This window comes from Lissotriton helveticus, chromosome 5_1, assembly GCF_964261635.1.
Source record: "Lissotriton helveticus chromosome 5_1, aLisHel1.1, whole genome shotgun sequence".
Lineage (NCBI taxonomy): Eukaryota > Metazoa > Chordata > Amphibia > Caudata > Salamandridae > Lissotriton > Lissotriton helveticus.
Window position 1 is genome coordinate 1904570941 of NC_136065.1, and position 26657 is coordinate 1904597597.

A 26657-nucleotide genomic window follows, 5' to 3' on the forward strand; every position below is an offset into this window, starting at 1 on the left:
GATTTTGGTTTTGTGATGGTGCCGTCCCTTTCTTTCTGTTACCCGTTCTGGGCTGCAGATGTTCTGGGTTGTGTGGCTGCTCAGCTGTGTTGTTTATTTGTTCTGGTACAGCTGGTTGAGCTGTGTTTACCTTTCTTTTGAGCCTCTGCCTACGAGCTTGTCTCAAGAGGGACCCTTCTTTTGTAGGGTTGTGCCTTACCCTATGTGGGGTATTTGTTGGCAATCATATTGCTACTCTTCTTTGCCCAGGAACTTTTAACGCAAGCTGACTCTTCCTACTGTTGTAGGATGTCTCCTCTGGTGAGATCCATAGGATTGGTTTCCCTCCAAGGATTACCATTGGTTGTCTACGGTTGGTCCGTAATACATCCCCGCCTTCCTAGGGGGTTTTGTCACCCTGGCATGTTCCTACAACCTCGCTGTGCACGTCTTGCCTTTCTATCGGTGGACATGCACCCCTGGGGTCTTTCCTGGCACGGTCTACGGTTCCTTGCTTCTTGCGGGACATGGGGTCCGGTTTGTCCCTTCCTGTCCTGTGCATATTCCTAGGTCTCAAGGAGTGGCTCTTGTCTATGCCTTTCTGCCACTGGATCTGATCTCCATCCCTGATGTTTTTCTGGGTGTGAGTTCTTACTCCATTCTGGCACAGGTGCTTCTTTAGGTAGCATTACTCTGTGTGTATTCTTCTCGACGTTCTCCATTTTGGTAGACCGTGTTGGTCTTTGGCGGTGTAGGCTTTTGGCGCCAGGCTTCTGTCTGTGCCTTCTTTCTATCCTTTATGGGCAGTCTTGTGGTCTATGTTTTCGCTGTCTCACAGGACACCAGGAGTCTTCCCCCTCGGCAACCTGTTATTTGGTGCTGTGGTCCGCTTGCATGACTCTCCTATTTAGGATTAGTCACTCCACGTACGTGTAAACAAGAAACCCAAAGCAACAACGGCGGACCTCCTCTACCGCACCTCGTGCTTGTGGTTTGGATAGAAGGAAGACAGACGGAACATTTCTGGACGTGGAGGAATTCTGGGTTTCTAGCTATTAGACTTTTGTGTCATGATGCAATACACTTGGCCTTAAGAAGATTTATCTTTTTGGGACACCTCGATGATGATTAGATGAAACTAGAAGAGGCACTTTCCATTTGACCTTTGGTCTCATTATAAATGATTTGCTCTCTTTTACCATACACTGTTCCTCTGCTATCGCAGTTTTTGTCATGGCTCCGCATTGTTGCGTCGCAAAGTTTCCTGTAGAAAACTGACGTCAGCACGCCGGGAGGGACTTATAAGGCTTCATTGACGTCCCTTCCGTGGACGACGTCAGGACGGAGCTGAGCGGCGCCACCTCCCGGCCTGCAGAGGTATTGCTGGGAAAAAGATTTTCGGGATCCAGTCTGACGCCTGGGGATATTCTAAGTTAAGGAATCTGCTGCTAGACTGTGTCTCTACCAGATATATCGTTACCGAAGCTAAGTAACTGTTCCGACATGACACGCATGTACATACATACATACATACATACATACATACACATATCACCAGGACTCTGGGATCTGAAATGTTGGTATTAAGGATATTGGGTAAAGGGTAAAGCTGCTGCCACATATGAGAAGAAATAGCTTCTGCTATCTTTACAGTGTGGTTGACTTTCTTCTTCCTATATTGCATATTGATTTACAAAATAAAAAATCAGTCTGCCGTGGCTTCAGCGATGAGTAACACAAAAAGCTTTGCAGGGAGGTAAGGGATATGTATTGTGTTCACTTCTGAGACAAACATAGAGATTGAAGTCTGCAATGATCTGCACACAGAATTTAATTTATTATAGTTTTTATTTTTCAGTTTGTTTATGTTGCCTGCCTTTAGAATAATACTTCTGATTCCCTGTTGTAGGTATCCTGGGTCAACGTTCATGGACCACATTCTGCGCTATCAGGACACTCCAGGGGTTAAAATGATTGTTGTGCTCGGAGAGGTGAGTACCCAACAGCTTCGAATGGAGACCAACCTAACTGTACAAAGTTGTATGTAGATTAAGGCAACCCAACATACATATTGAAATCTAAAATGACCCCAAAAAGAATTGTTGACCCCAGAGTCCATTCAGTGACGTCATGAATTCCGAAAAAATACTTTCGTGCTCGGGGAGTTGAAAGGAACTGTGTGGGAATAGAGGTTTCGCCCTCTTTGCATGTACTCCTTTGTCCTTACATACAATGCTATTCTTTTGTTACATTGCTGCTTCCTTAGACACATTTTTCAAATATTGCCATTTATTTTAAACCTAAATCTTATACACCTATTTATTTTGTAAGTTCATACAAACTGGATGCGTTTTAATTGCAAAATTTTGACTTTTGGTAAAGTATAAAAGTATACCTATTTACCTCATATCGTCGCCATCTATAATAGGAATGATTCATGTAAATTAAAGATTCTTAATACAAATTTAATTCATATGTCCACTCCTAACTTGCACAAGCTAAACAAGAATTAAGGGCCGATTTCAAAAGAGATGGAACTTTTTTTAGCACTGCAAAAATATGTATTTAATACACCTAAATGATGAATAGTTGAAGGCAGAGCCTCATTCGTTTAAGCTCTAGTAAAAAATTGTTCATTGCCATGGATTGCAGAGCATGACGAACCAAGGCCTCCCCAAATGTTGATGTTGAAAGGCAGGACAGAGACATGTTGGTGGATCGTATTTGCAGTTCCTTTTTGCTTGACACCATTAAACACCATGGTGCATTACTGTAACAGCTGGGGTAATTTTAGGTTTCTTCCTTTACATGCTTGAGCCTGAAAAACATTGCAAATTACATAGAGTAATGGAGACAGAAAAGGTGAATGTTTGATGTATTGATGTAATTTCAGATATACACTAGATGAACTATAAATATCTACTATGCTTATATGCATTACAGGATCTGTTTCCGCTGCAGTTTTTGTTACTTAGTTTTTAACTGTTTTTTCTTTTTCCTGATCAGGTTGGAGGGACTGAAGAGTACAAAATATGTCAAGGCATTCAGGAAGGGCGGATTACCAAACCTGTGGTATGCTGGTGCATTGGAACTTGTGCCACCATGTTTACCTCTGAGGTAAGAATAGTTCTCTGTATCGGGTGGTGATGTCTAAACTGCTACTCCTGATGCCCCGCTGCCTTGCTCATCCAGTGCAAGCAAGGCATGCCTTGATTCTCAAACACACAATCCTAAAACATTCATTTAGATTTCCCCAAAAAACTGATCCACATACCGCCTGACTCACCAAACAGCCACAACACCCAAACAGTCAGTACCTAACATGTGCTATGGACCATGTTTGAAACCACCCTCTGTGCAAATCACCCCAGTCCAACTCCTCACCCGTTTCACTGCTACCATTAGCTGGCACCCCAGAGGCATCATAACATCACTTTGCTTTTCTGTGTGCACTCAGCAATTCCTCATCACTTAGCCGTTACTCCAAGTGATAACAATTGTGGTCCCTCCCACCACACTTTCTCTTCCCACTTCCCAATGACATTCGAAACCCATGTCTTTTGGTATAAACCCAGCCTTGACAACTGCCACCTCTGTGTTGTTGTCAGTGTCCCACACAGATCAATAACCCCTACACGAACAAATGGGTTGATATAATTAGAGCAGCTGCTTTTTTGCAGCAGTCCATCTGGTCTTAACCCTGCCCTTTGTCTCATAGGCCTTGAATCCTTCCTCAAATGTTACCACCTATTCTTTTTTCTATGCAAGCCACACTGGCCTTGCCTTTCCTCTTTCTTTCCTTCTTTTTTTTGTTTCTGTTGCCATGTAAGATGATCACAGTCACGTTTTCCTCCCTCCCAATCACTCTTTAAACAGAATGAGGTACCCTGTCTATATATTATTACGAGTGATACTTTGGCACTCATAGAATCCTTCAAAGCTTTCTTTGCATTTCTAGCACTAGAAGTAGCTATGTAACAATGTGTGACATTTGTATCCCTTAAACTTTCCAAAGGTATTTCCTCAAGCACAGTATACAAGGCATGAACAGGAAAGGACACATCCCTTTGCTGGCCATGTGTTTATCTTCAATGCCTCATACGTTTTCATCATAACTATAGACTCCCTTTCACACATGGGTCCTGTTTTATTATGCTTCTTTTATGCAGGATAATTACACTATCCCAGTAGCTCATTGGTTTCTGTCTTCCTCACACAATGATTAGTGGCCTTGAAGCAATGGGTTTCTGTCATCCCTTCAATGCAAGAAAATTTCACCAAATCTGCAAGTGCTCGGATCTACATAAATAAATGCTTCTTTGTTACTTTGAAAATGTTTCATAATTGATGGTCTCAGGATATCCTTTATCTGGATGCAAACTGATTTCTTGCTGTCCGCCCATACAATCTCAATTCTCTACTTCACCCTATTCTGAGTGTTCAGTTTTCCTTGCAACGCTCTTCAGGAGGGTTGAGCAACGCGCATGAATGAGCTTATGTCCATTTAATTTTTTGTACTGGTTGTCATTAGATCCCCACCTACCAGACAGCAGAGCTGTCTGGATATGCGAAAGACCTCTTGGGGACTTTCAGAAAGTTGACCTGGGAATTCATTCCGATTTTGACTTGCTATTGGCTTTGCAGTTTGTAACCCAAGTTTTCTGCCGTTTAATTTCTGGTCTTTATTTACTTTCGGCTGTGCAGCTAAAATTCGTACCTCCCCGTGCTAAAGCCTTGTTTACAGTATCCTTCTACAAACCCGTTTTCGATTATAAATAGGCCTTTAAATCTTGTTCTTATCTCCTCATATTTGCTGGTCATTCAAAGGCTGAAGTCAAATGTCATACTGTGTTTTGGTGGGAGCCTGGTGTTTATTTTGCTTTCGGTTCACTTAAAACTGAGAGCATTTACAGGAAAGAGGAATGCTATGTACTTTCCCCATGGATCCTGCTTGTACCTTTAAAAAAAAAAATAATAATAATTTGCACATAACCATCTGAAAAGGTAACTCGTTCTGCAGCTGCACAACACATTTGCAGGTTTTTAGGAAAATTCCTCTTCTTTGGTGAGTGCTTTTAATTTGTGAAACTGCCTTTTCAGGATCCAAGTATAAAACCACATTTCAGTCTTAGCGTCACCCTAACATATGGTGATCATGGGCAATTTATAGTGTTTATGGCCAATTCAGTGTAATGCACAGGATAAGAGCTTTTCACAGGAAAGAGAAAGCCACATTTTAACATGATTTAGCAATGCTTGGTTCTCACTGTCATGTGTAAAGCATATGCTATATTTAGGACATCCATGGCACCTCGTTTTGGAGAGTTGGCTACGTTTAAAGGCACTTTTTATGAAAGCTTTTTTTTTTTTGGTTAGCAACACAATTATGTATCCCATCTGCAATTGTGCCTTTTTCAGAACACTTATATTACTGGATGTTAACGATTTCCTCATTTGCCCTTGCAGGCATGATTTGAATGGTGTAGCAGGTGCAGTGGTACAGGAGCCAAAAGGTCTATGAAACCCACTGAACACCGATTAATTGCTATATTTTACTACTAAGCAGGAGTGCTATTTTTGGTTGTTTTAGAACAATGGTCTCCGTCTTATTATGTAATAAGAGCTACTTATGGTCAATCAAAATCATCATGAAATACTAATATTAGTAGTGTTGTAATAATAACCGCATCAGACAATTATATTAGTGGCCAGCATACACAAGATAACCAGCAGTGGTCACCTTGGTGCATCAGGCAGGCTTGCCAGCAGTAATGTAAAATAGGCGTTCTCAATTTGGAATGCTTCTGCAAAGGTAATACATGCCAGCCACAGCTGCAGTGCCTCTTGCACAAACGCAATATTATTCGCAATAAGTCTCACCACAAGATTTTTTACTCAAAGTCAACTTTAACTATTCATTATAAATGTAGCCATTTTGTCTCCAAATATCAACATTAAGAGTTCTGAAACTACACACATTTTCATCTTAAATACACAATTTTAGCATTCATATATATGAATTCAACCATGCAAAGTGTTCCGATTTATTAGGCTGGGATGCACACAGGAGAACTACTTACAGGTAGCTAGAGAGAGCTATCAGTACCTCATGAGCATCTTGTTGGGGAAGCCTGTTTTAGAACCATTGCACATAAAGTAACATCACCTAAAGCATCACTGTAATAAAAGTTGTAACCTAATGGACTTTTCTGTCCAGCTACAACTTATGTTACATTCAGCACATTTATATGTCACATTATCACAGTTTTTGTATTGTCCCAAAAGGCTTCTGATTTTTTTGTGTTTTTTTTTACAAATAATTTTTATTTTTATCAGAAAGGGCACATTTATACAATAAACATAAACTGGAGGTTTTATAGTTTGTTCATCGGGCAAAAGATACAAATAGAAATTAAGAAAAACTTAAAAGCATAATTACAGATATGGAGAAGTTAAAGGAGACCCAACTTATTTCATATTAAGCTAATGCTAGGTAGATTATTCCATCCAAAGCCCTAGGTCTCCATAGCACTTCTAACTTGACTAACAAGTGAATACCCCTTGCCTTAGCCAAGGCTGCCTCTAAGCCATAGGCATCTCTAATGATCGCCCACCAATCCTCTGCCACAGGCGGTATAGCAGAGACACATGCCCTGGCGATAGCCAACCTAGCAGCAGCCATCAGGATTAAAAAGAGACGTGCTACTGCTGGATCCTCATCCTTATACCCCAACATAATTTCAAGACCAGTGAGTGGATGGTCCAACCTTAATTTAGAGTGAAGTATTTGTTCGATTTTCTGCCAATAACCCCTAAATTCTGGGTATTCAATGAACATGTGTATCAAATTAGCAGCATACAGGCCACATTTAGGGCAATTTATCTTAACCCCCATCTTGTTTCCCTGAGCCCATTTGGCTATTTTGGCCGGGGTATAGTACAGCATGCAAGTAACACGTAGTTGCTGGAGTTGCAGACTAACAGAGTGAACCGAATCCTTAACATGGCTTAAGACCTGTTTAATCATTCTAGGTAAGACCGTTATCCCCATAATTTGGTTCCAGCGTTCTGCTAATTTCTCGCTATCATCTGATCTAAAACTATGTAATGAGCATACATTAACCTTATCAGAGATTTAGACTCCCCCCTCCCCCACCCCATATATACAATCCCAAACGCTTGAATGCATTATTTCTTTTACGTCCAAGTTAGTGACCAAATAATCTGTCTGTAAATATTTTTTTTTTTTTTTAATGGGCCGGAGGTTTAGAAGCTAGACGTAAATTTTCAAACTATTTAATTCCTCTCTCATTATACATATCACCCAAGCAAGTTACTCCAAGATTCGCCCAAGATTTACCTGCTTGATCCTGAAACTCCTCAGGAAGTATGGGATTCCCCCACAGTGGATATTTTTCATGAAATGTTGGTAAGTTACACCTAGCAGACCTTGCTTGTCAAACGGTCTTGAACTTCACTAGTTTGAAATAATTTGGGTCTCTAATTCCATATAGGAACTTGTCCCTCTGATTCCCTAAAATAAACCTGAGCACTGAATCTGTCTGATCCAAACCAAGCAGGCTACGAAACCGACCCGTAAAGGAAGCCCAAAAATCAATTTTAAAATCTGGGAAACCGAATCCGCCTTGATCGAATGGAGATTTAAGCATCTCGATCGCCCTCCTAGGTTTTTTATATCCCCAGATAAAGCTGCTAAAAATCCCTTCAAGTTTTTAAAAGAATATTATCTTTAACCCCAAGTAGGTCACAGTAGTTCAAGGGCTAGTGATAGAATTTTGAATCCCAACAGTAGTGAGCACTTGAGTTTTATCAGCATTCAATTTGTAGCCTGCAACATAGCCAAATTTCTCTGCTTCTTCCTTAATACTTGTCACGGCCTCACCTGGGTTAATTGCGTAGACCGCGATGTCGTCAGCATATGCCGTGATCTTAAGTTTGGAAATATCGGCTACCAATGGCTTCATTTGTGTATAAGTTTGTAAAGTACGTAAAAATGGCTCTATATACAGAGCAAAAAGTAATGAGGACAGGGGGTACCCCTGCCTAGTCCCACACAAGATCCGAAATGGGAGGGATCGAAACCTCAAATACGACAACTTGACCAGGGGATTGCTATATAGAGCCTGTACCCAGGACCGAAACTGAGATCCAAGGCCAATCTTGACCAGTATGGGCCATAAGAAATCCCACCTGACCCGGTCAAAGGCCTGTTTGGCGTCTAGCAGTATCATGCCGAAATCAATCCCTTTCTTATCTGCAAAATCAAATGCTCCAATGGCCATGTTAACGTGGGCAGTAGTGTCCCTCCCCATGATAAACCCATGCTGTCTATCAGACACTAAACTCTGCATGAACGGGGCCAGGCGAGTCGCAAAGATTTTTGAGAATACCTTGGCGTCTGTATTAGTAAGGGAAATGGGCCGGTAGGATCCACATTCTGTTGATGGTTTGCCCTTTTAAAAAAAAAAACACAATTTGTGTCGTGTTCTACGACTCCGGTACCTGCCCACTAATTGCAACAAATTGTATTACCCTGCACAGAGGCAAAAGCAATACCCTTTTAAAAGATTTATAAAATTCTAACGGCGGCGAATCCTCTCCAGCCTCCTTCCCCGTTGGTAGTGCTGATAGCGCCAACTCCACTTCTTCTGCGGAGACTATCCCCTCTAATATAGCAACTTCCTCAACATCTGCTGCTGGGAGACAGCTATCCTCAATGTAGCGTAGTATCTCATCTTAATTCGGTGCCCATGTGAGTGAATAGAGCTTTTGATAAAACAGGAGAAATTGTTCTAAAATAGCAGAAGATTCAGTGTGCAGATGCCCATCTACGTCCCTTATAGCGCTTATCCTGGTTTTAGCCTTCGCCTCTGTAGTCTGATAGGCCAGTACCTGCCCTATTTGTTCCCCATATTCATATCTTTCTAAACTATGTTTACTATAGCTGGCTGCCATTTTATCCCTAAAAAACGTTGTCACTAGTATTCTTGCACCTATTATCGATAGAACCAGAGTGTCTTGCGTCATCTGATCTTTATTTACTGCCTCCACATGCTGCTTCTCAAGATTACGGAGTGGTGTGGCTCACTGGTTAGAGGCGGCAGACCCGGAAGCAGAGAACGGCCCGGGACCAGGGTTCAATTCCCGACACGGCAGGGTCGTGGACCAGGGTCAGCGGACTCGATAATTCTTGCCTCGGTGCCTACTCTAACCAGGGATCACACTCGGCAACTCTGCGCATTAGCTTGCCTCATCTCTACAACGGCCCCCCACATTCGCCGGGAATGCCTGGTTTCACCTTGGAGATACCCAGTAGGGACCATCTCAAAGGGATAACCAGGACGGGTTCCCCAGCGGTCTACAGCGCCACGACGCCTCAGGGCAGCAATGCGCTTTACAAGACGCATACATTTACATACATTTACATTACGCAGAGTGTGCACCAAAGACTCCATTTCATTTTTACGCTTCTTATTCTGTGAATAAATATATTTTTGTGTAATGCCTCGAGCAAACTTTCATTGTATCCCAAACAATTATGGGTGATGCGGTCCCTGTATTTACTTGGAAAAATTCCTCCAATTCCCCAGGACAATATTATCCAAACAATCACTACCTGTCAACAGATATCTAGGAAAAGAGAATGCCCTTACTTCCCTCTTCTTTACGTCGACCCTAAATACTAAAATAATGGGGTTGTGGTCTGATGTAACACGAGGGCATATTTCCATATCTAATTAGACCATCTGAAACCCAAGCCATGTCTATCCTGGAATAAGACTTATGGGGGGGGCTGAAAAAAATGTGTAACCCAGTACTGTTGGATATATGTTTCTCCATGCGTCTTTAACAGACTGAAGCCTTGCCATTTGAAGTATAGCAGCACGCGTCTTACGCATTCTAAAATTACGGCATTTTCCAGAAGAATCTATGCCATAGTCTATGACTCAATTGAAATCCCCCATATTCAATTTTCACCCTCCCAATTTAACAATTCTAATCTAAGATATTCAAAAATAACAGGACCATATACTGCACAAACTACAACTTTTTTGCCCCCACCTCATGATGTGCGAGTGCCCAGCGCCCTCCTTGGTCAGATTTACTTTTTATCACTCTGCAATTAAACCTTTTATCTTTTAAACTAGGTACTCCTTTTATAGATACTGATTGAGTAGTACAGATATAATATCGTACCCTAAATGTTTTAGCATGTTTCGGTCTTTGTAAGCAATGTGTGTTTCTGTTAAAATGGCCAGCTGAGGCTGATACGTTCACAGCTCTTCGCGAACTAACTGTCGCTTAGTTGTGCTATTGAGACCAGCCACGTTCCCGGCCATGCATTTAACCCGGTTCATAAGAAAATACCTAACTTTTAAAAAGGTCCCCTTTACCACCTCCGATTTCTCTTATAATATAATAATCATTAGTATATTGCCTTTGAATACAAAGAAAAGAAGCCAAAAACCTTCCACTTGCCCTAAACCAACAGTGCCCTAGTGATGATTTTTTTTTGCCCCTTTTCGCCCCCCCTTAATCTTTCCACCCCACACTGCCCGCCCAAACCCTCCCTCTACCCTGTCCCATAGAAGAGGATTCCCCCCTTTAACCAGCTGCCGCTGACAGGGCAGCCCTACAGAGCTACAGCCATGCTGCTCATCCCTACACCCCCTCATAAAATATTAACAACAATTTTCTTTTGAGATAGCACTTGAATTAGCCTTAAATAAGCCTATTCCAACTGTAGCAGACAAGAGAGAAAAAAGAAAAAAAAGAAACATAGTTAGCAGGGGTCACAAACCCTTTTGGTAGGAGCGCAAATTAATTCGAAATACCCCCCTGCAAGTTAGACAACAAAAAAAAAACACACACTATCTAGGCTTCGAGACCATGTCCATATCCAAAAACAAAAGTTTATGACCCCTATTCTAAATTTTCTCTGCAGCCTCCATTTGCCACTTGGCCACTGCCTGCCCAGTCTCCTTTTCTTCAACAAGAAAATAAGTCTGACCGCCCTTAAGGACTTTTATGCGTGCAGGTTCTTGCAAAAAGGCCTTTATCGGATCTATAAATTGGCGCAACTTCCAACGCCTGTCCATTGTAGCTTTGCTTAAATCGGATCTTACAAAAAAAGTAACTGCTTCAACTGTTACCGTAGAATTAGGTCGGGCTTTCAGTGCAACTGCCTGTTCCAAAATAAATCGTAAATGGGCGAGGGTATTGTTCCTCCTTGTTCCTTTGGGCTGATGGCAACTGAGAATCCCAGTCCCAATCGGACAGGTCAGGGAAAGCCTTCTGGAATAGTTGGACCATATAGGCCCACGCGTCTAAGATTTTGTTGGCGCTGGCGATTTTCCATGTCCTCTAATTTGATCTGAATGCCTGAAATGTGATAGTCGTGTTTCTTTATGAGACCATCTGTGAGTGCTGATAGTTCCTCCGTATCCGCGACTCTCTGTTGCAGCTCTGAGATATCTTGGGTTATCCCTCCGAACATTTCCGCCTGTAGAGACTGTTGCCCTCTGTTGTTTTCACGGACCTGAATGTAGTGCTGTTGAGCTTCCTGCCTTTGCTCATTCAAAGACTGTAATATCAATCAAAACAATGGTGTCATAGCTTCTTGGCTGCCAGTGTCTCCATCCCCCAATGGAACCACCGCCTGGGTCGCTTGAGTGCCTTCCACAGTACGAGCAGCTCTGGGGCCTAAATGTGTAGATTGCGACCCATCCGGGAGCCCCACCTTGGAACCATCCACCACCATAGACACCGAGTGAGCCTTCACTGGAATACTCTCAGTAGGGCTACTGCCTGAGATCCGTAACTCTTAACACCTCCCTTCGCTTGTACCCATTTCCGTAGAGGGCTATTATCTTAGATAGTCTTCCCTCGTGGGGTTATCGCATTCTGACCAGAAGGCGATTTCGTTTTTGTTTTATTTTTTGCCTTCCCTCTCCCTCTTTTATCCTTAGGTAATTTGGCAGTATCTGTTGGCAGTGTAGAGCGCTCCAGTGATTCCTCAATATCATCAAATGAGTCCGTCTTATCACCCTCCCCTTCTCTCTCCTCCCCCACAATGACATCTATAGCATTACAGACTCTTGCCCCCAGTTCGACCACTTTTTTCAATTGAGCAGTATCGCTAGATCCAGGCATATCCAGTGAATTAGAGGGGCTCCTGCCCGATACCTCAGTCATGTACACTGGCTGAATCAACATTGCCCCTCCACTCCCTTCTCCTGCAGTGGTGTCACTATTGTTTGTACTTCCAACCGCAGCTGGGAGCGTGTCAGCAGTAGTAGTAGCAGTAGCAGAAACCGTATCAATTGCGGCAGTGTTGCATTCTAAAATTGCTGTGAGCAAAACCTCTGTTATTTTGTTGCCAGTTAAATTATCCCTTTCTAAGTCACCTACAAGAAGCTCTGCTGCCTTCCCTGATTGCAGCAAGCGCGATAACTGCTTTCCAATAGCCGTGCTGGGTTTCCCCGCACTAATTTTCTCCGCCGTGCCCCCACCATCAGGCACGCCCACTTCTCCCGCCACAGCGTTATTACCGTCGCGGGTATTCCTCGGGGCAGATTTCGGTGGTGCCTTCCCTCCTGTGGCTTCAGATAATGAGGCTACCACCGGAGTCACAGCAAAAAACAGACCCGACCAGTCGAACGCTGACCGGCTGGCCAACCTCCAGGAAAGCAGCCGTGACGCCCAGAGCAAGCGCCCGAGCCTAGCCGTAAAAGGCCGCCACATCCGTGTCCCTTCTCCTCAGTTACAAAAGGGCTCAGGTTCAGGTTCAGTTTCAATTTTCCTGATTGACTTCCTGATTGTCTTCCGCTTATTAGCCGCAGTCCGATCCAGCGTAAATGTACATCTCCATTCGGTTCACCAGTGCGGGTGTGAGAGAGACACCACTTGGCTGCGCTCCTTGGCGGCTTCAACCCGCCATCTTGCTCCTCCTACGCTCACACCAATGCTTCTAAATTTAAACACAATAACACTTTGTCCAGGGCATTCTCCATTCTAGCACTTCAGCTGCTGTAAACACTATATAAATAGTTATAACTTAGCATATGGCATTCTGTACCAAGCATTGGCAAAGCCAGTAGGTTTTGCCTATGCGAGATCTATTTGCTTTGTCAATGTATTATACCGCAGCGCTAGCTTCAGTGCAGTTTTACTGATTTTTTTTTTTTTTAAAGTGCTAGTAAGCGGAAAACACTGGCTGTGTCATACAGCTCTTTTACATTACTTTCAGCCGTGTGCAACACAGCTAAAAAACATTAGCAAAGCCAATACAACTCAAATAGGCAAAACCTATTGGGTTTGTCAATGCTTGTTTCTATATTGCTGTCACCAGGTCTTTCTTTGTTCCAAGGCCTTTTCTTGATGTAGTACAAACCCAGCTTCATCCAATTCATGGTAGCTGTAACTACATATGGCTCTTCTTCTGGTGCTACAAACTCTGTAATATTGCCCTCAAAACAGACTAGCAAACTAGTGGGTGGAATTTTAAATTCCACCTGCAACAAATTTGATGCCTGGAGTAGCTGGGCAGGGGCAATGAAGATACCTTTTCCTTTAGGCCTATCTATATCTGCCAGTGATCACTGTACTTGAAGACCCGGAATGGGATGTTGGGTCCCTGTAGTTTGCTTCTCTGCGGGGGGTGGAAGTCGAGGATGTGATAAGAGGGTACCCCCTTATGGCGTATGAGTATTAAGGACGGGCTAAATAATAAAATCAGCTGGGCCAGTTATGTTGTATGCAAAGCATCACGCCCTGGGTGTTCTCCTTCTACAGGAGACTCACTTGTTAGGACATGCTGCAGATACAGGTACACACGGGTATACCACTCTGGCTTCACAAAAGGATCTCCCCTGACGGTGTACAGGTTTACGCAGACTGTCTAGACCGCTGTCAAGATAGCAGGTTCATTTTACGTTCCCTCATGGTTTAGTGTGAGTGTGCCTGTACCTCCCACTCTAATCAAAAGTACATTGTCTACGCTGGCCTAGCTCGAGGCTGGTGTAACCACAGGAACAACTGTCATAGGCTGGGACTTTAACTCGGTGGTAGAACCCGCACTAGACATTAGTGCCCCTTCATCAGCCTAGCGTATGCTCAATTTCAAGCGGTGGATACCCATTATGGGGCTAGTCGACATTTGGCACTTTCACCACATGTCTGACACTATTCCCCTACATGTGCATCACAATCTTGAATAGTCTACTTATAGCGGCTATGGAATGGCATAAAGCACTGTAGTCATTTTTCCCCGAGGACTTTCAAACCATTCTCCTATGCAAATACGCATACAGCGAGCCGTTACTGCAGACCGGGGATATGGCAGCTGAATACCAGGTAACTGTTAGAGGACACAGTCTTGGAGAAAAAATGTATGAATATTTTAAAATTAATTCACCCTCAGTACTTCCACCACAACTTTCTGGGAAGCTTTTAAGATGGCCATTCGTGGGCAAGCTATGTCAAATCAGGAGGATACAGGCAGCTAGGAGGAGGGACATAGCAGAGCTCTAGCAACACATTTGGCTGCTGGAAGATGAACAGGTTAGACCGCAGGTACTGAATGAACAGTGTTTGCTTCACCAGGCCTGCCTGGCATTAAAGCAGAAGCTCCTTGATAATGTAGAACAGGCTGTCTGTCCTCCCAGAGCAGGTTGTATGAGCAGGGTGAAAAGGCAGGGAAAATACTATATTGGGTAGGCAACCATGAATATAGTTTAAGGCTGGTTCCGGCCGTTCCAGATATGGATTGGAACGTTGCACTCGACCTCCACTAACATAGCAAAGACGTTAGCCACTTCCATAAGGGGCTATTTGTATGTGTGTGCCCCCCGCACCCTCAAACGCCCTGCACCCTCTTTATTGTATTCCTGGCCTCAGGGAAAGCCTCCAGGCCCGGATAGCTTTCCAGTTGAGAACTTCAAGAAACACTCTGGTAGGCACCCCGTCCTCCATCTTAAAGCACTCCTTGATGAGGTCTATCAACTGTCACTATTACCCCCAGATTTAAGAGAGCGACTATTTCAGTTTTATCTAAACCTCCTGATCTTTGTGCCTCTTACCGCCTGTAAGCTTATGGTAAAGGGGGGGGGGGGTGGTATCCCTTAGATCCCAGTGAGGTAGCCTTAGATCTGGTTATTGCTATAATATGTTTTATTGAAATTAACGGTCACAGAAGATATATGTTTTACCAGTTTAAAGACTGTAGCGTCAGTGTCCCACTTAGTTTTGTTCTGTCCTCTCAGTCTTCCTGGAGGGAGAAGGGGGAATTTTGCTCTTTCCCGATGGGTTGTTCGTGGCATCGCAGAAGAAGTCAAAATGATCAGGAGAAGAAGAAAAAAATACAAGAAAAACAAATATTAGGCCGCTGGCCTGTTAAATGGAACAAATAATGGGTGGAGGGTTGTGCACACCTTCACCCGTATCCTGTTTGTCTAGTGCCTAGGGTGAGCGGGAGTCAAGTGACTGTGCTAAGTGCCGCTTTTCAACCCCTTCCACCAGCCCTTAAATGAAAGGAAATGTGCTAATGGCACTTGCCTGTGACCACGACCCTCCGGGGCCATGGTGAAGGGAGATCCAGCCTCCTCACTCGCCTCTGGAGTACTGGTCCCAATCGCAATGTCCAGGAAATGTCCACTCTGCAGTTGTGGGCTCTGCCTCCTCCAACTCTCCTGGGGCCAATTGCTCCCCGATACTGCTGCTCAGCCCTCCGTCTCCTCCGTTCTCCTCCGTTCTCCATCTCGCTTCTCCGTCTCGCGTCTCTCCCTGTTCGTCGCCTTGCTGTTCCTGTCTTTTTCCCACTCCTCTCGCCGAGCCCCCGAGTCCATCACCGGCGTTTCTTTATCCTCCCTCTAGCCGGTTGCGTCTGTGTGGTCGTGCGTCAGCCACTAGAACGCTGCCCTTACTTCCTGTGTTGTTTAGCGTGGCCGCCATGTTGGAAGTCCCGGGTTCGGCGGTGTCGGTGACTTCCTCACATTGCCTTCCCCCTGTGAATGGACGGTTGGGCCATTCGGAGAAGGGGACTCAGGATAGAAAGACCACGTTGATTTGTGATTTCCCTGGAATGTGCATAGTACTGACAAAAAAAAGGCTTTAAGGCAAGAAACCAATGAAGGACTTTAGGATTAGAGTCCTTATGGATAGAGAGCCAGGTAAGGGGTGCATGATCCATAAGCAGAAAAAAATGTTGGCCTAAGAGATAATCCCATTTAATGGCCAAACATTCTTTTTCAATTGTAGCATACCTAGTTTCCCTAGGGAACAATTTCCTACTGAGGAAAAGAACGGGTCTTACTGACTGACTGACTGAATTATTTATTAAGCGCACTTATGCCGTGGCGTCGTGGCGCTGCGAGAGGGGTAAGGCTTCTGCTGGTTAACTAAAGCATGGTAAACAGCCAGGTCTTCAGTGCCTTTCTGAAGCTGCTCTTATTAAGGTTGTAGCCGGAGCTTGACGGGCAGGGCGTTCCATAGCTTCGCTGTGTGATGGGAGAAGGACTTGCCTCCCCAGCGTGCTTTCCTTATTCTTGCGGTGGTAATTAGGGCCTGGCCCATAGATCTAAGAGTTCGGCTAGGGGTGTAACGGGGAAAGAGAGCTTTCGGGTCCTCGGCTCCTCCACCTACAACTGTTTTATGGTCTAGGCAGAGGGCTTTGAACTGTACTCTTTGCCGAACTGGTAGCCAATGGAGTTGGCGTATGGCTTTGGAAGTAGGATGGCACTTTGGGAGGTCTAACGGAACTTGTGCCGCAGCATTATGGAGTGATTGTAATTTGGTGAGTTGCCTTTCACCCATTCCCAGGTATAGAGCGTTGCAGTAGTCGATGCAGGAGAGAACTAAGGCCCCGACCACTGTCTTCCTCAATGTGTAAGGGATCATAGGCAATATTTTTCTGAGGGGTTTGATGGTGAAGAAGCAAGCAGATGTCACTTGCTTCACTTGTGCGGTGAGAGCAAAGTCTTTGTCTAGCCAAAAACCTAGGTTTTTAACTTTTTGTGCCGGCTCAGGACAGGTTCCTGCCTCAGGAGGCCACCAAAGTTGGCTCCAGATGGAGATGTTATGTCCAAACTCGATCACCTCAGTTTTTTCGGTGTTTAATTTTAAAAAGTTCTTGTTCATCCAGCATTTTATGTTTAAGAGACAGCTTCTAAACTGTTCCGCAGTGACTTCAATTGTTTGTGTGAGTGACACCAGCAGCTGTGTGTCGTCAGCATACGAAACCAGTTTCAGACCGTGTGCTTTTATTAGTGATGCTAACGGGGTCACGTAAAGATTAAAGAGAGTAGGGGAGAGTGCGTATCCTGCTTGACATATCTCACGCCAGTATCCCGATTATTGCCGTTCCACTAGTATATGACACTTGATCCAGTTATTTAATATCATAAAATTAAACCTTTTTTGGATCCTGCTACTTCGTGGATGCATGCGCCTACGAATGCTATTCTGAGTATTAACCACACCTTTGGGATACGGACGTTGAGTCGTGTAATAATTGATTGCGATGTTTTCAATTTGTCTAGCGGCCGGCCATGCTGGTTGTGGGCCCATAATTGTCTTTGACTGACTTGATAATAAAGGTTTTCCAAAAAAAAAAAAGAGAGAGGACTGTTCCTTAATAGCCGCATGTAGTGCCTCCCGTTCTTTGTCTGCTTGCTTAGACTGTTGTTCCATAACCAGCTGAAGGTGTCGTTGGCCTTCGTCCAACTGAGTTATATTAGCCTCCATTGTGACGGGTTGGGTCATTGTAGCTCGACCCGAAATCCCACTTCTGACACCACTGTAAGCTTATGGTAAAGGGGGTGTGGCGGTATCCCTTAGATCCCAGTGAGGTAGCCTTAGATCTGGTTATTGCAATAATATGTTTTATTAAAATTAACGGTCACAGAAGATATATATATGTTTAGCCAGTTTAAAGACTGTAGCGTCACTGTCCCACTTAGTTTTGTTCTGTCCTCTCAGTCTTCCTGGAGGGAGGAGGGGGAGTTTCGCTCTTTCCCGATGGGTTGTTCGTGGCGTCGCAGAAGAAGTCAAAATGATCAGCAGAAGAAAAAAAATTACAAGAAAAATAAATATTAGGCCGCTGGCCTGTTAAATAGAACAAATAGGGGGGGTTGTGCACACCTTCACCCGTGTCCTGTTTGTGCAGTGCCTCGGGTGAGAGGGAGTCAAGTGACTGTTCTAAGTGCCGCTTTTCAACCCCTTCCACCAGCCCTTAAATGAAAGGAAAAGTGCAAATGGCACTTGCCCGTGACCACGACCCTCCGGGGCCATGGTGAAGGGAGGTCCAGCCTCCTCACTCGCCTCTGGAGTACTGGTCCCAATCGCAATGTACAGGAAATGTCCACTCGTGCAGTTGTTGGTCTCTGCCTCCTCCCACTCTCCTGGGGCCGTTTGCTTCCCGATACTGCTGCTCCTCAGCCCTCCGTCTCCTCCGCTCTCCGTCTCGCGTCTCTCCCTGTTCGTCGCCTCGCTGTTTCTGTCTTCCTCCCACTCCTCTCGCCAAGCCCCCGAGTCCATCACCGGCGTTTCTTTATCCTCCTGCTTGCTGGTTGCGTCAACCACTAGAACGCTGCCCTTACTTCCAGTGTTGTTTAGCGCGGCCGCCATGTTGGAAGTCCCGGGTTTGGCGGTGGCGGTGACACACCGCCCAATCTCATGAATTAATATTGAAGCAAAAATGTTAGCCCTACGATTGCGCATGGTTATGCGCTTGTGATACATGAGGCTCAGCATGGGTTTATGCCCAATAAGTATGCCTTACAGTGTCTCAGGTGTCTGAATATCATCCTTTTCAGATGAGGGAAGTTAAGGTCCTAGTCCCCTTCCTTTCCTTAGACACCAGATACATGTTTCAACACGGTGCACTGGTCATTCATGTGCCAAATCTTGGCAAAAATGTATTTTGGCCTGCATTTTATCCGATTAATTGTACGCTTTATACACTGCTGTGGATGCAGGTAATGGCTAAAGGCGTACTGTCGGCGCCCTTCCCGATTGAGAGGGGCACCAGACAAGAATGCCCTTTCTCACGGCCCTATTTGCCCGGATTATAAATCCTCTGGCTGAAAAGATCCACAGGGATGTCTGCACCACTGATCTAGGCTGGAGCAAGGCCCATAAAGATAGAATATCATTATTTGCAGACAACATGCTTCTCTACATGCAGGACCCAGATATCTCGTTACGAAGACTGATGAAAATACTTAATATTTATGGAGACACCTCGAGACTGAGAATAAATTGGTTGAAATCGATCTTCTTTCCTATTGCCGTGAGACCCCCCCATCCAACCTAGATATTCCACAATTACAGGTGGCACAAGATCACTCCGGACAACCACTTTAGAAATGCGAAGTTGGGAATTGAACGTTGCCTTCCTGTTGGGGATGATGACATGTAAATTTGAATCGTGGGAGATTCCTACCCCTTTCCCTGCTAGGGCGGGGTGTCCGGTTTAAAATAGTAACCTCCCCCGACTGCTGTATGTCCTTTAACACTACCCACATATACTCTCACCTACCTTTGGCATTCATTCAATAATATCCTGCTTCCTATGGATAGGAGCGGTCCCGAGAGTCTAATTTGAGAAATGTTGCAGATCTCAGTCAGATGCAGGTCTAGGATGGGCAGAAGTCCAGCACTACTAACGGGCAGCACAGATGCTCCAGATTAATGACTAGCTATATGGAGGTAGAAATTACCCCTGCCAGAGTTTGGTGCTCCCTGACATTGAGAGGCATGGCCTACTTCATATGCTTTGTGGAGGAGTGATCCCACACTCTCAGTATCCAGATTACTCCTGCTATGCTGGAATGCAGAGCTAAAATCTATCAGGAGTTATGGTATCCTTATTGCTGCAAACACACTTTGGCATGGCAGATGGCTAGCGAAGGTGCAGGGCTTTCAGGAATTTGCCCAGTGCGACCTGATCAGTAGCTCCAAGCTTGCGGATGTATGGAGCCAAGGTCATATGAAATCCTTCACAGACCTTCAGGCAGACTTCTCACTGCATATTTCACAGTTCTATTGGCATCTTCAGTTGTGGCATGCCCTGGCGGAATATGGGCATAAGTTAGGGAAGCTCCCGAACAGTAACTCCTTGGAAGATAAACGGGTGTTGAATAAACTAGAAAAAAAGGGCGTCTCTCAAATCTATCGGCCATTCATACTAGGAGCCCCAACACTCTTACACAACTCCGCAGTAGATAAATCCTAGGCGTGGTTGACCTAGGTGAAGATGATTAGAGGGAGTCCATTGTGGTATATAAATAAATAATACCGGATCTATTTTTGGATGAATGAATGAATAACAGATAGCTCAATAAAATAAGAGTCAAGATTCGAGGTAGTAGGAGTTTCTGCAGGTTTATTACAGAATAAGGACAGGATCAGGACAACCTGCATAGAACGGGGGTAACAGGGCCCAGCAGGACAACTGGGGCCCAGCAGCTGCCGGGGCTTGATCTGGGATGAGCGCGCTAACTTTTAATAACAATACATTGACTTATATACATAGCGCAAACACATAGTATTACATTGCAGTAGGCGTAACAGTGGGTGGAGCAGAAGGCGTGACGCGTAGCAGTCGCGAGAGATAACAGTAAAAGTAGGTGTAACTGGGAGTATACATAGACATGTGATGCAAACGTAACAGAATATGTCATGAATGGGCGGAAACATTGGAGGGGGCTACCTAAGGAGCCGGGACCTCTAACCTAATGGTGCGCGAAAACTGGCAATGACGTATTACTAGGAGAAGCTGGGGGCTACGAACTCTGTGCTAGGAGCAGAGACTTGAGTCTGGAGGGTCGGAGCGACATGTACCTAAACCCTATCTGGTATCTGGTGTTTAGGGAACATGTTGATATAAACTAGGAGTCATGAGGGGAAAAGCTAACTTGATTCTAAGACAAGACTGGACCATGCATTATTCTACATGTAGTGCGTGATGAAGAATATTAAATGACCATTAATACAGTATTTCTCTAACATGGAGACGAGAAGGCTAGACAATGACGGAAACTATTGATGCAGTTCAGTAGCTTAGGAATGCAGAGGAGGAGGACTGAACTGATAACTGGAATCATAACATACTTTTGGCAGACTCAGAGGCAGAGCCAAGCTGTACCGGGCACTGCGAGGCAGGAAGTAAGTGAAGGGTCGAGGATACAGGTGGGGGCTGTATCGCTCCTCAGCGAGGCTTTCAGGAGACAGGAGCTGAATCTGATGTCCGGGCCCTTTTGAGGCCTAGAAACGGGGACTTTATAATGGAATAACGTGCACACTGGGAAACGTGGCAACATAACTTTACATAGGCCTGATATTCGTAGTATTCACGAGGACTGGAAAATGACATACCAGAGGTGGACACAACTGTAATTGCGTCTTTTATCGGACATGGGGAATAACATATGCATATTGGTCATGCACACATAACATATGATGGATGAAGCGTAGGGACACAGAACATGGCAAAATTTACTTTTCCACATTCCCTCCTTGTCACTACATTTCCATCAGGAAACATCAATATTCATGATACCATCTATCATTTCATACAGTACCATTTGCTCGTCTCGAATTGTCTTGGAACGGGATTTAGAACGGGGCTTAGGACTAGGAATACAAGAGGTAGTACAAATGCCGCAAATCGCAGGGCCACATTGTATACAGAGGCAGCAGCTAAATATGATCGCTACTGCAATACCTAAAAAGGACAGGACTTTCCATCCCCATGCGGAAATTATATTCCAGAACCAACCGGACCATGTCCAGGTGCCTGGATCTTGGTGTAACAGATGGGCAATTTTATGAAGTCTGGTTATAGCTGAATAAACAGACGGCGCGTTATTTGGAATGAAAATGCAGCAACTAGATCCGATGACTCTACAGGCCCCGCCCCTATCGGCCAGTATGACGTCAAGGACGAGACGATTTTGCAAAACGACAAATCTCATAGCAGATTGTTCTTCGGTTAGGTTACCTAGAGCAGAGGCAGTCTCATTTACTACAGCTTCAAGGGTTCTTGTTAACCTACGGATCAGTTTACTATTCTGGACAGGTCCTACAAAGAAGAAGAAACCTTTATTGAAATCTGTATACTGTTCTAGAGTAGTTTCAGTATAATCGACAATTGGGGACTCCCTTCTATGTCTAATGTGTACTAGATGTGTGTTTCTGTGATAATCAGATGGGGCTAGGAAAACAGGTGGCAGTAGGAAGGCAATGTAACAGGTTCCCTCCCAATCGAGGGGCAGACGGACATATGCAGTTTGACCACAAATAAAATAAGAATGGCGTGAAGCTTTAAAAACAGATTTCCCACTGTCACTATACTTGACAACAGTAGTACATTCACTATGACCTACATGTATGGAACCATAACTACGGACACATAATTCGCCTTTGACAGGTAGTACTGAAATAGCAGGTAAGTCTGGAGTAGTATCAGACTGAACATTCAGGACCATGAAATTCGACGAATAATTACCTAAATTATATACTTCATTTTCTAGATCTAAACCTGTTCTGTGGGGGAAACCTTGCTTGTCTGGAAAACATGTACTGTTAAGAAAAGACATATCTGTTGAGGATGACGTTAACGTGGACCATGCTCCACACGAACCATTGTGTGAGAATGGATAAGGAAAGAGTGGCAGAACTCCCTTCGGTATCTGGAAAGGGGGGAGTCGACCACACACCCAACAATTAGTGGCATTGCTGGTCTGGTGTGAATAATGTAACATACGGATAAATGTGTTGTTGCGCATAGCGAGGCGGTATGAATATTCGTGAGGAGGCAGATCACTAAACGTGTGCTCTACTGTAGCATTAGCAGACATATTTACATGAGGAACTGGAAAATACAGATAGAACGCATAGCTGGTGCAGGAAATCATTATGCTGATGAATAATACGAAACTCAGAAAAACGATACATTGAATTGAGTTATTACTGACTCTCTCACTATGGGGGTCTATTTTATACATGTCAGAAACAGTCTAACCGTTTCACCTAGGGGAGGACTTATACAATCAAACTGACTGACTTATTTTATTAGACCTGAGCTTTAACTTATACTCCTGTTGCGGAGTTTTCTCTAACAAGGGAGGGGTTGTAATAATGTCTTGTGCGGGACAGTCCTTTAAAACAATGTTCTGGCAATCTTTCGAATCCTGGGAAATGTTTTTAGAAACAGATTTCAATCCTTTAAAAAGTTTAATATGAGAAAGGTGGATCCATCCTTTTCTGCCTTCCAACTTGACGGCGGTACGGGTGGTCAAGAGGACCTGACGTGGCTCCTTCCAACGTGGTTCCAGCGGACTTGATCTGTCAAAATTTCTGATCATCACCAAGGAGCCTGGAACGATCTCGTGCGGTGCCACCTCGGTATTGTCTGGAAAGGCGGCGGCATCCTGTGAACGACATGAGTTGAGGGCAGACATCAAGGAAGCTAGGTAATCTGTCAACATATTACATGAAACATCGGTAATACTTCGGGGTCTAGGAGTACCCCACATGTTAGGGGGGCGGCCGAATACGACCTCATACGGGGACAGACCTGATCTGGAATGTGCGACCATGCGCATATAAAACAAAGCGACTGGCAGAGCTACTAGCCAGTCCACACCTTTTTCTTTACAAACTTTGGCAATACGGATTTTCAGGGTCTGATTATGTCTCTCGACCAGACCGGCTGCTTCAGGATGGCGTACACAATGAAACTTCCACTGGTACCCTAACAACAGGGAAACGTGCTTCATCAGTTCAGATGAGAATGGTTGGCCGTTATCAGAATATACGACTCTAGGGAGTCCATATCTAGGGAAAAACTCACGAACCAACTGCTTGGCAGTGGTCGCGGCTGTGTAATCTGGGACTGGATATGCTTCTGTCCATCTGGACAAAGCGCATACAACTACAAGGACATACTTGAAACCTCGACATCGCTCCATTTGAATATAATCCATCTGGAGGACCTCAAAAGGGTGGTCAGGGGGCTGGAAACCACCTTGTTCCACCGGGACACTTTTACCTGGATTAAACTGACAACATATCATACAGGTACGGACTTTCTGTTTGGCTGCAGCTCGTAAATGCTTGTTGAACCAAATGTTCTGAATACTGTCTAACATAGCTTTTTCTCCTAAATGTGCTGGACTATGTGCGGTATTGATAATGACTTGAACCATAGAGTCGGGGAGAAACCATGTGGCTCTACCCTTCGTTAACCATCCTTGATCTGTCTGGACCCCTCCTTGTTCAGACCATTTCTTGATTTCATCGGGAGTAGCATGTAACTGGATATCTATGACATCTTGTGTAGGGTCCTTAACTGTCATGCATGTAATCGGATCTGGAGTAAGTGTCATGTTAACTGGAATGTCTAGAGTCTGTGCTGTAAGCTTGGCTGTGCGGTCTGCTAGATCATTACCTTGGGAAATAATGTCTGTAACTTTCGTATGTGCTTTGCATTTCATGATAGCAATGGATGTCGGTAAATGTATGGCATCTAACAGGGCTTGAATAAGGAGACCATGCTGAATCTTGGTTCCATGAGAAGTCATGAAACCTCTCTCCTGCCAGAGCACTCCGAAGTCGTGTACAACTCCGAATGCGTAACGTGAGTCTGTGTAAACATTGACTTTCAGGTTCTTGGCATGTATACAGGCTTGTGTCAGAGCGACTAGCTCTGCTGCTTGAGCGGACAGGGTATCAATACGGTGTGTTTCAATAACTTCGGTGTCAGTAGTCACTGCATACGCGGCGACTAGTTCTCCTGTACTAGTTCTCATACATGAACCATCCACATAAAGTGTCAGGTCAGGATCTGGTAACGGAATATCTGTCAGGTCTTGTCTTGGCTTTGTCGTAATATTAACTACTTCCACACAGTCATGTGGGTCAGGATTTAAACTAACTGATGGTAACAGTGTAGCAGGATTCAGAACGTTGCAGCGTCTGATTTCTATGTGTGGCTGGAACAGTGTCAATTCATAACCTGTTAAACGTGCAATTGTCAAGTGCTGAGTTTGTGTTCGGTTTAAAAGAACTTCTACTGAATGTGGGACTTGTACTGTCAGGGAATGCCCTAAAACTATGGAATCACTTTGTCTGATAGCTAGTGCTGTGGCTGCAACTGACTTGAGGCACGCAGGCAACGCCTGGGCGACTGGATCTAATGTGCTCGAAAAATAAGCACAGGGCTTGTATTGTCCTGCTTGATCTTGTGTGAGAACAGATAATGCTGTACCTTCGCGTTCAGTAACGAAAAGTGTAAAAGGCTTACTGTAGTTCGGTGTAGCTAGAACTGGAGCTTGACATAGCGCTTTCTTTAACTCGTTGAAACTAAGTGTATGGTCAGATGTCCAAGGGAGGACAGTCGATACGGCTGCCTCCTGTGTCGTTAACTGTATCAGTGGCTTGGCTAGAAATGCATACTGGGGAATCCATTGTCTACAATAAGAAGTAAGGCCGATGAAGGCACGTACCTCCTTCTGGGTTCTGGGCTGGGGAAGACTCGCTATTAACTGGATACGGTCGGGTGTCAACTGCCTACCCCTCTTGGACAGTAAGTGTCCTAAGTATACCACTTGCTGGACACAGAATTGAAGCTTCGAAGGTGACACCTTGTGCCCCATCTCGGCAAGGAAATACAGGACTGTAAGTGATGCTCGCTCGCAGTCACGTTCAGAACGGGCTGTGATCAGTAGATCATCGACATACTGGAGTAGGGCAGTGTCAGTTGGCATGTGAATATTGTCTAGTTGTCTCTTGAGTGCTTGACTGTAAATACTAGGGCTTTCTGTAAAACCTTGAGGAGCGCGTGTAAACATATAGCTCCTTCCATTTAAACAAAATCCGAAAAGAAACTGGCTATCTGGATGAATTGGAACACTGAAAAATGCATTCTTGAGGTCAATGACAGTGAAAAACATGGCTTCGGAATCAATAGCAGTTAACAGGGAAGAGATGTCTGGAACAACTGGGTACTGAGGAATAATACATTTATTAAGCTCTCGTAAATCAATCACTAATCGATATACTGGGGGTGCATTCGGATCAGTACGTTTCATGACTGGAATGATCGGAGAATTACATACATTGGAGTCAGTTTCTACAACTACTCCTTGAGCCATGAGCTCGTCAATAATTTTGGATAAGGCTGCTACAGCCTCGGGTGGCAATCTGTACTGTCTGATTCGGGGTAACACTACACCTGGTTTGAGAGTCACACGATGGGGTGTGATTTGCATGTAACCTACATCAGTTGGACCTTGCGCCCATAAGTGCTGTGGAACATTAGACAATCTTGAATCAAAATCTCGTAATACATAGTGACCCTTAAAGTCACGTAGGAACAGACGTATTCCCTCTGGGGAACAGCAAATAACTGCACCTAATTCTTTCAGTGTCTTAATGCCTAATAGATTTTCTGGACATGACTTAGTAAGTAATAGATCAGTAGTACGGGACAATGGACCTACTTCTAGAGTAACTGGCTTGGATATCTCATTAACTATTGGCTTTCCTGAAAATCCAAGGGAAACATTTCTTGAGCCTGAGAGCGGAGCCCCTGGAACTTCGGCATGACTAATTGTGGTCCTACTTGCCCCTGTATCGATCAAAAACTTTCTGTC

The 26657-nt window shown here is 44.5% G+C and overlaps 1 protein-coding gene across 7 annotated transcripts in view; it reads left to right on the top strand.

The window, feature by feature from the left end:
- ACLY (ATP citrate lyase) overlaps positions 1 to 26657 on the top strand; it is a 362794-nt gene that overhangs the window by 263398 nt on the left and 72739 nt on the right. For all 7 annotated transcript variants that reach the window (XM_078645438.1, XM_078645433.1, XM_078645436.1 and 4 more), the window contains 2 exons: positions 1889 to 1970; positions 2986 to 3096. In XM_078645438.1, coding sequence (XP_078501564.1) covers positions 1889 to 1970; positions 2986 to 3096 — 193 coding nt within the window. The remainder of the gene's footprint in view (positions 1 to 1888; positions 1971 to 2985; positions 3097 to 26657) is intronic.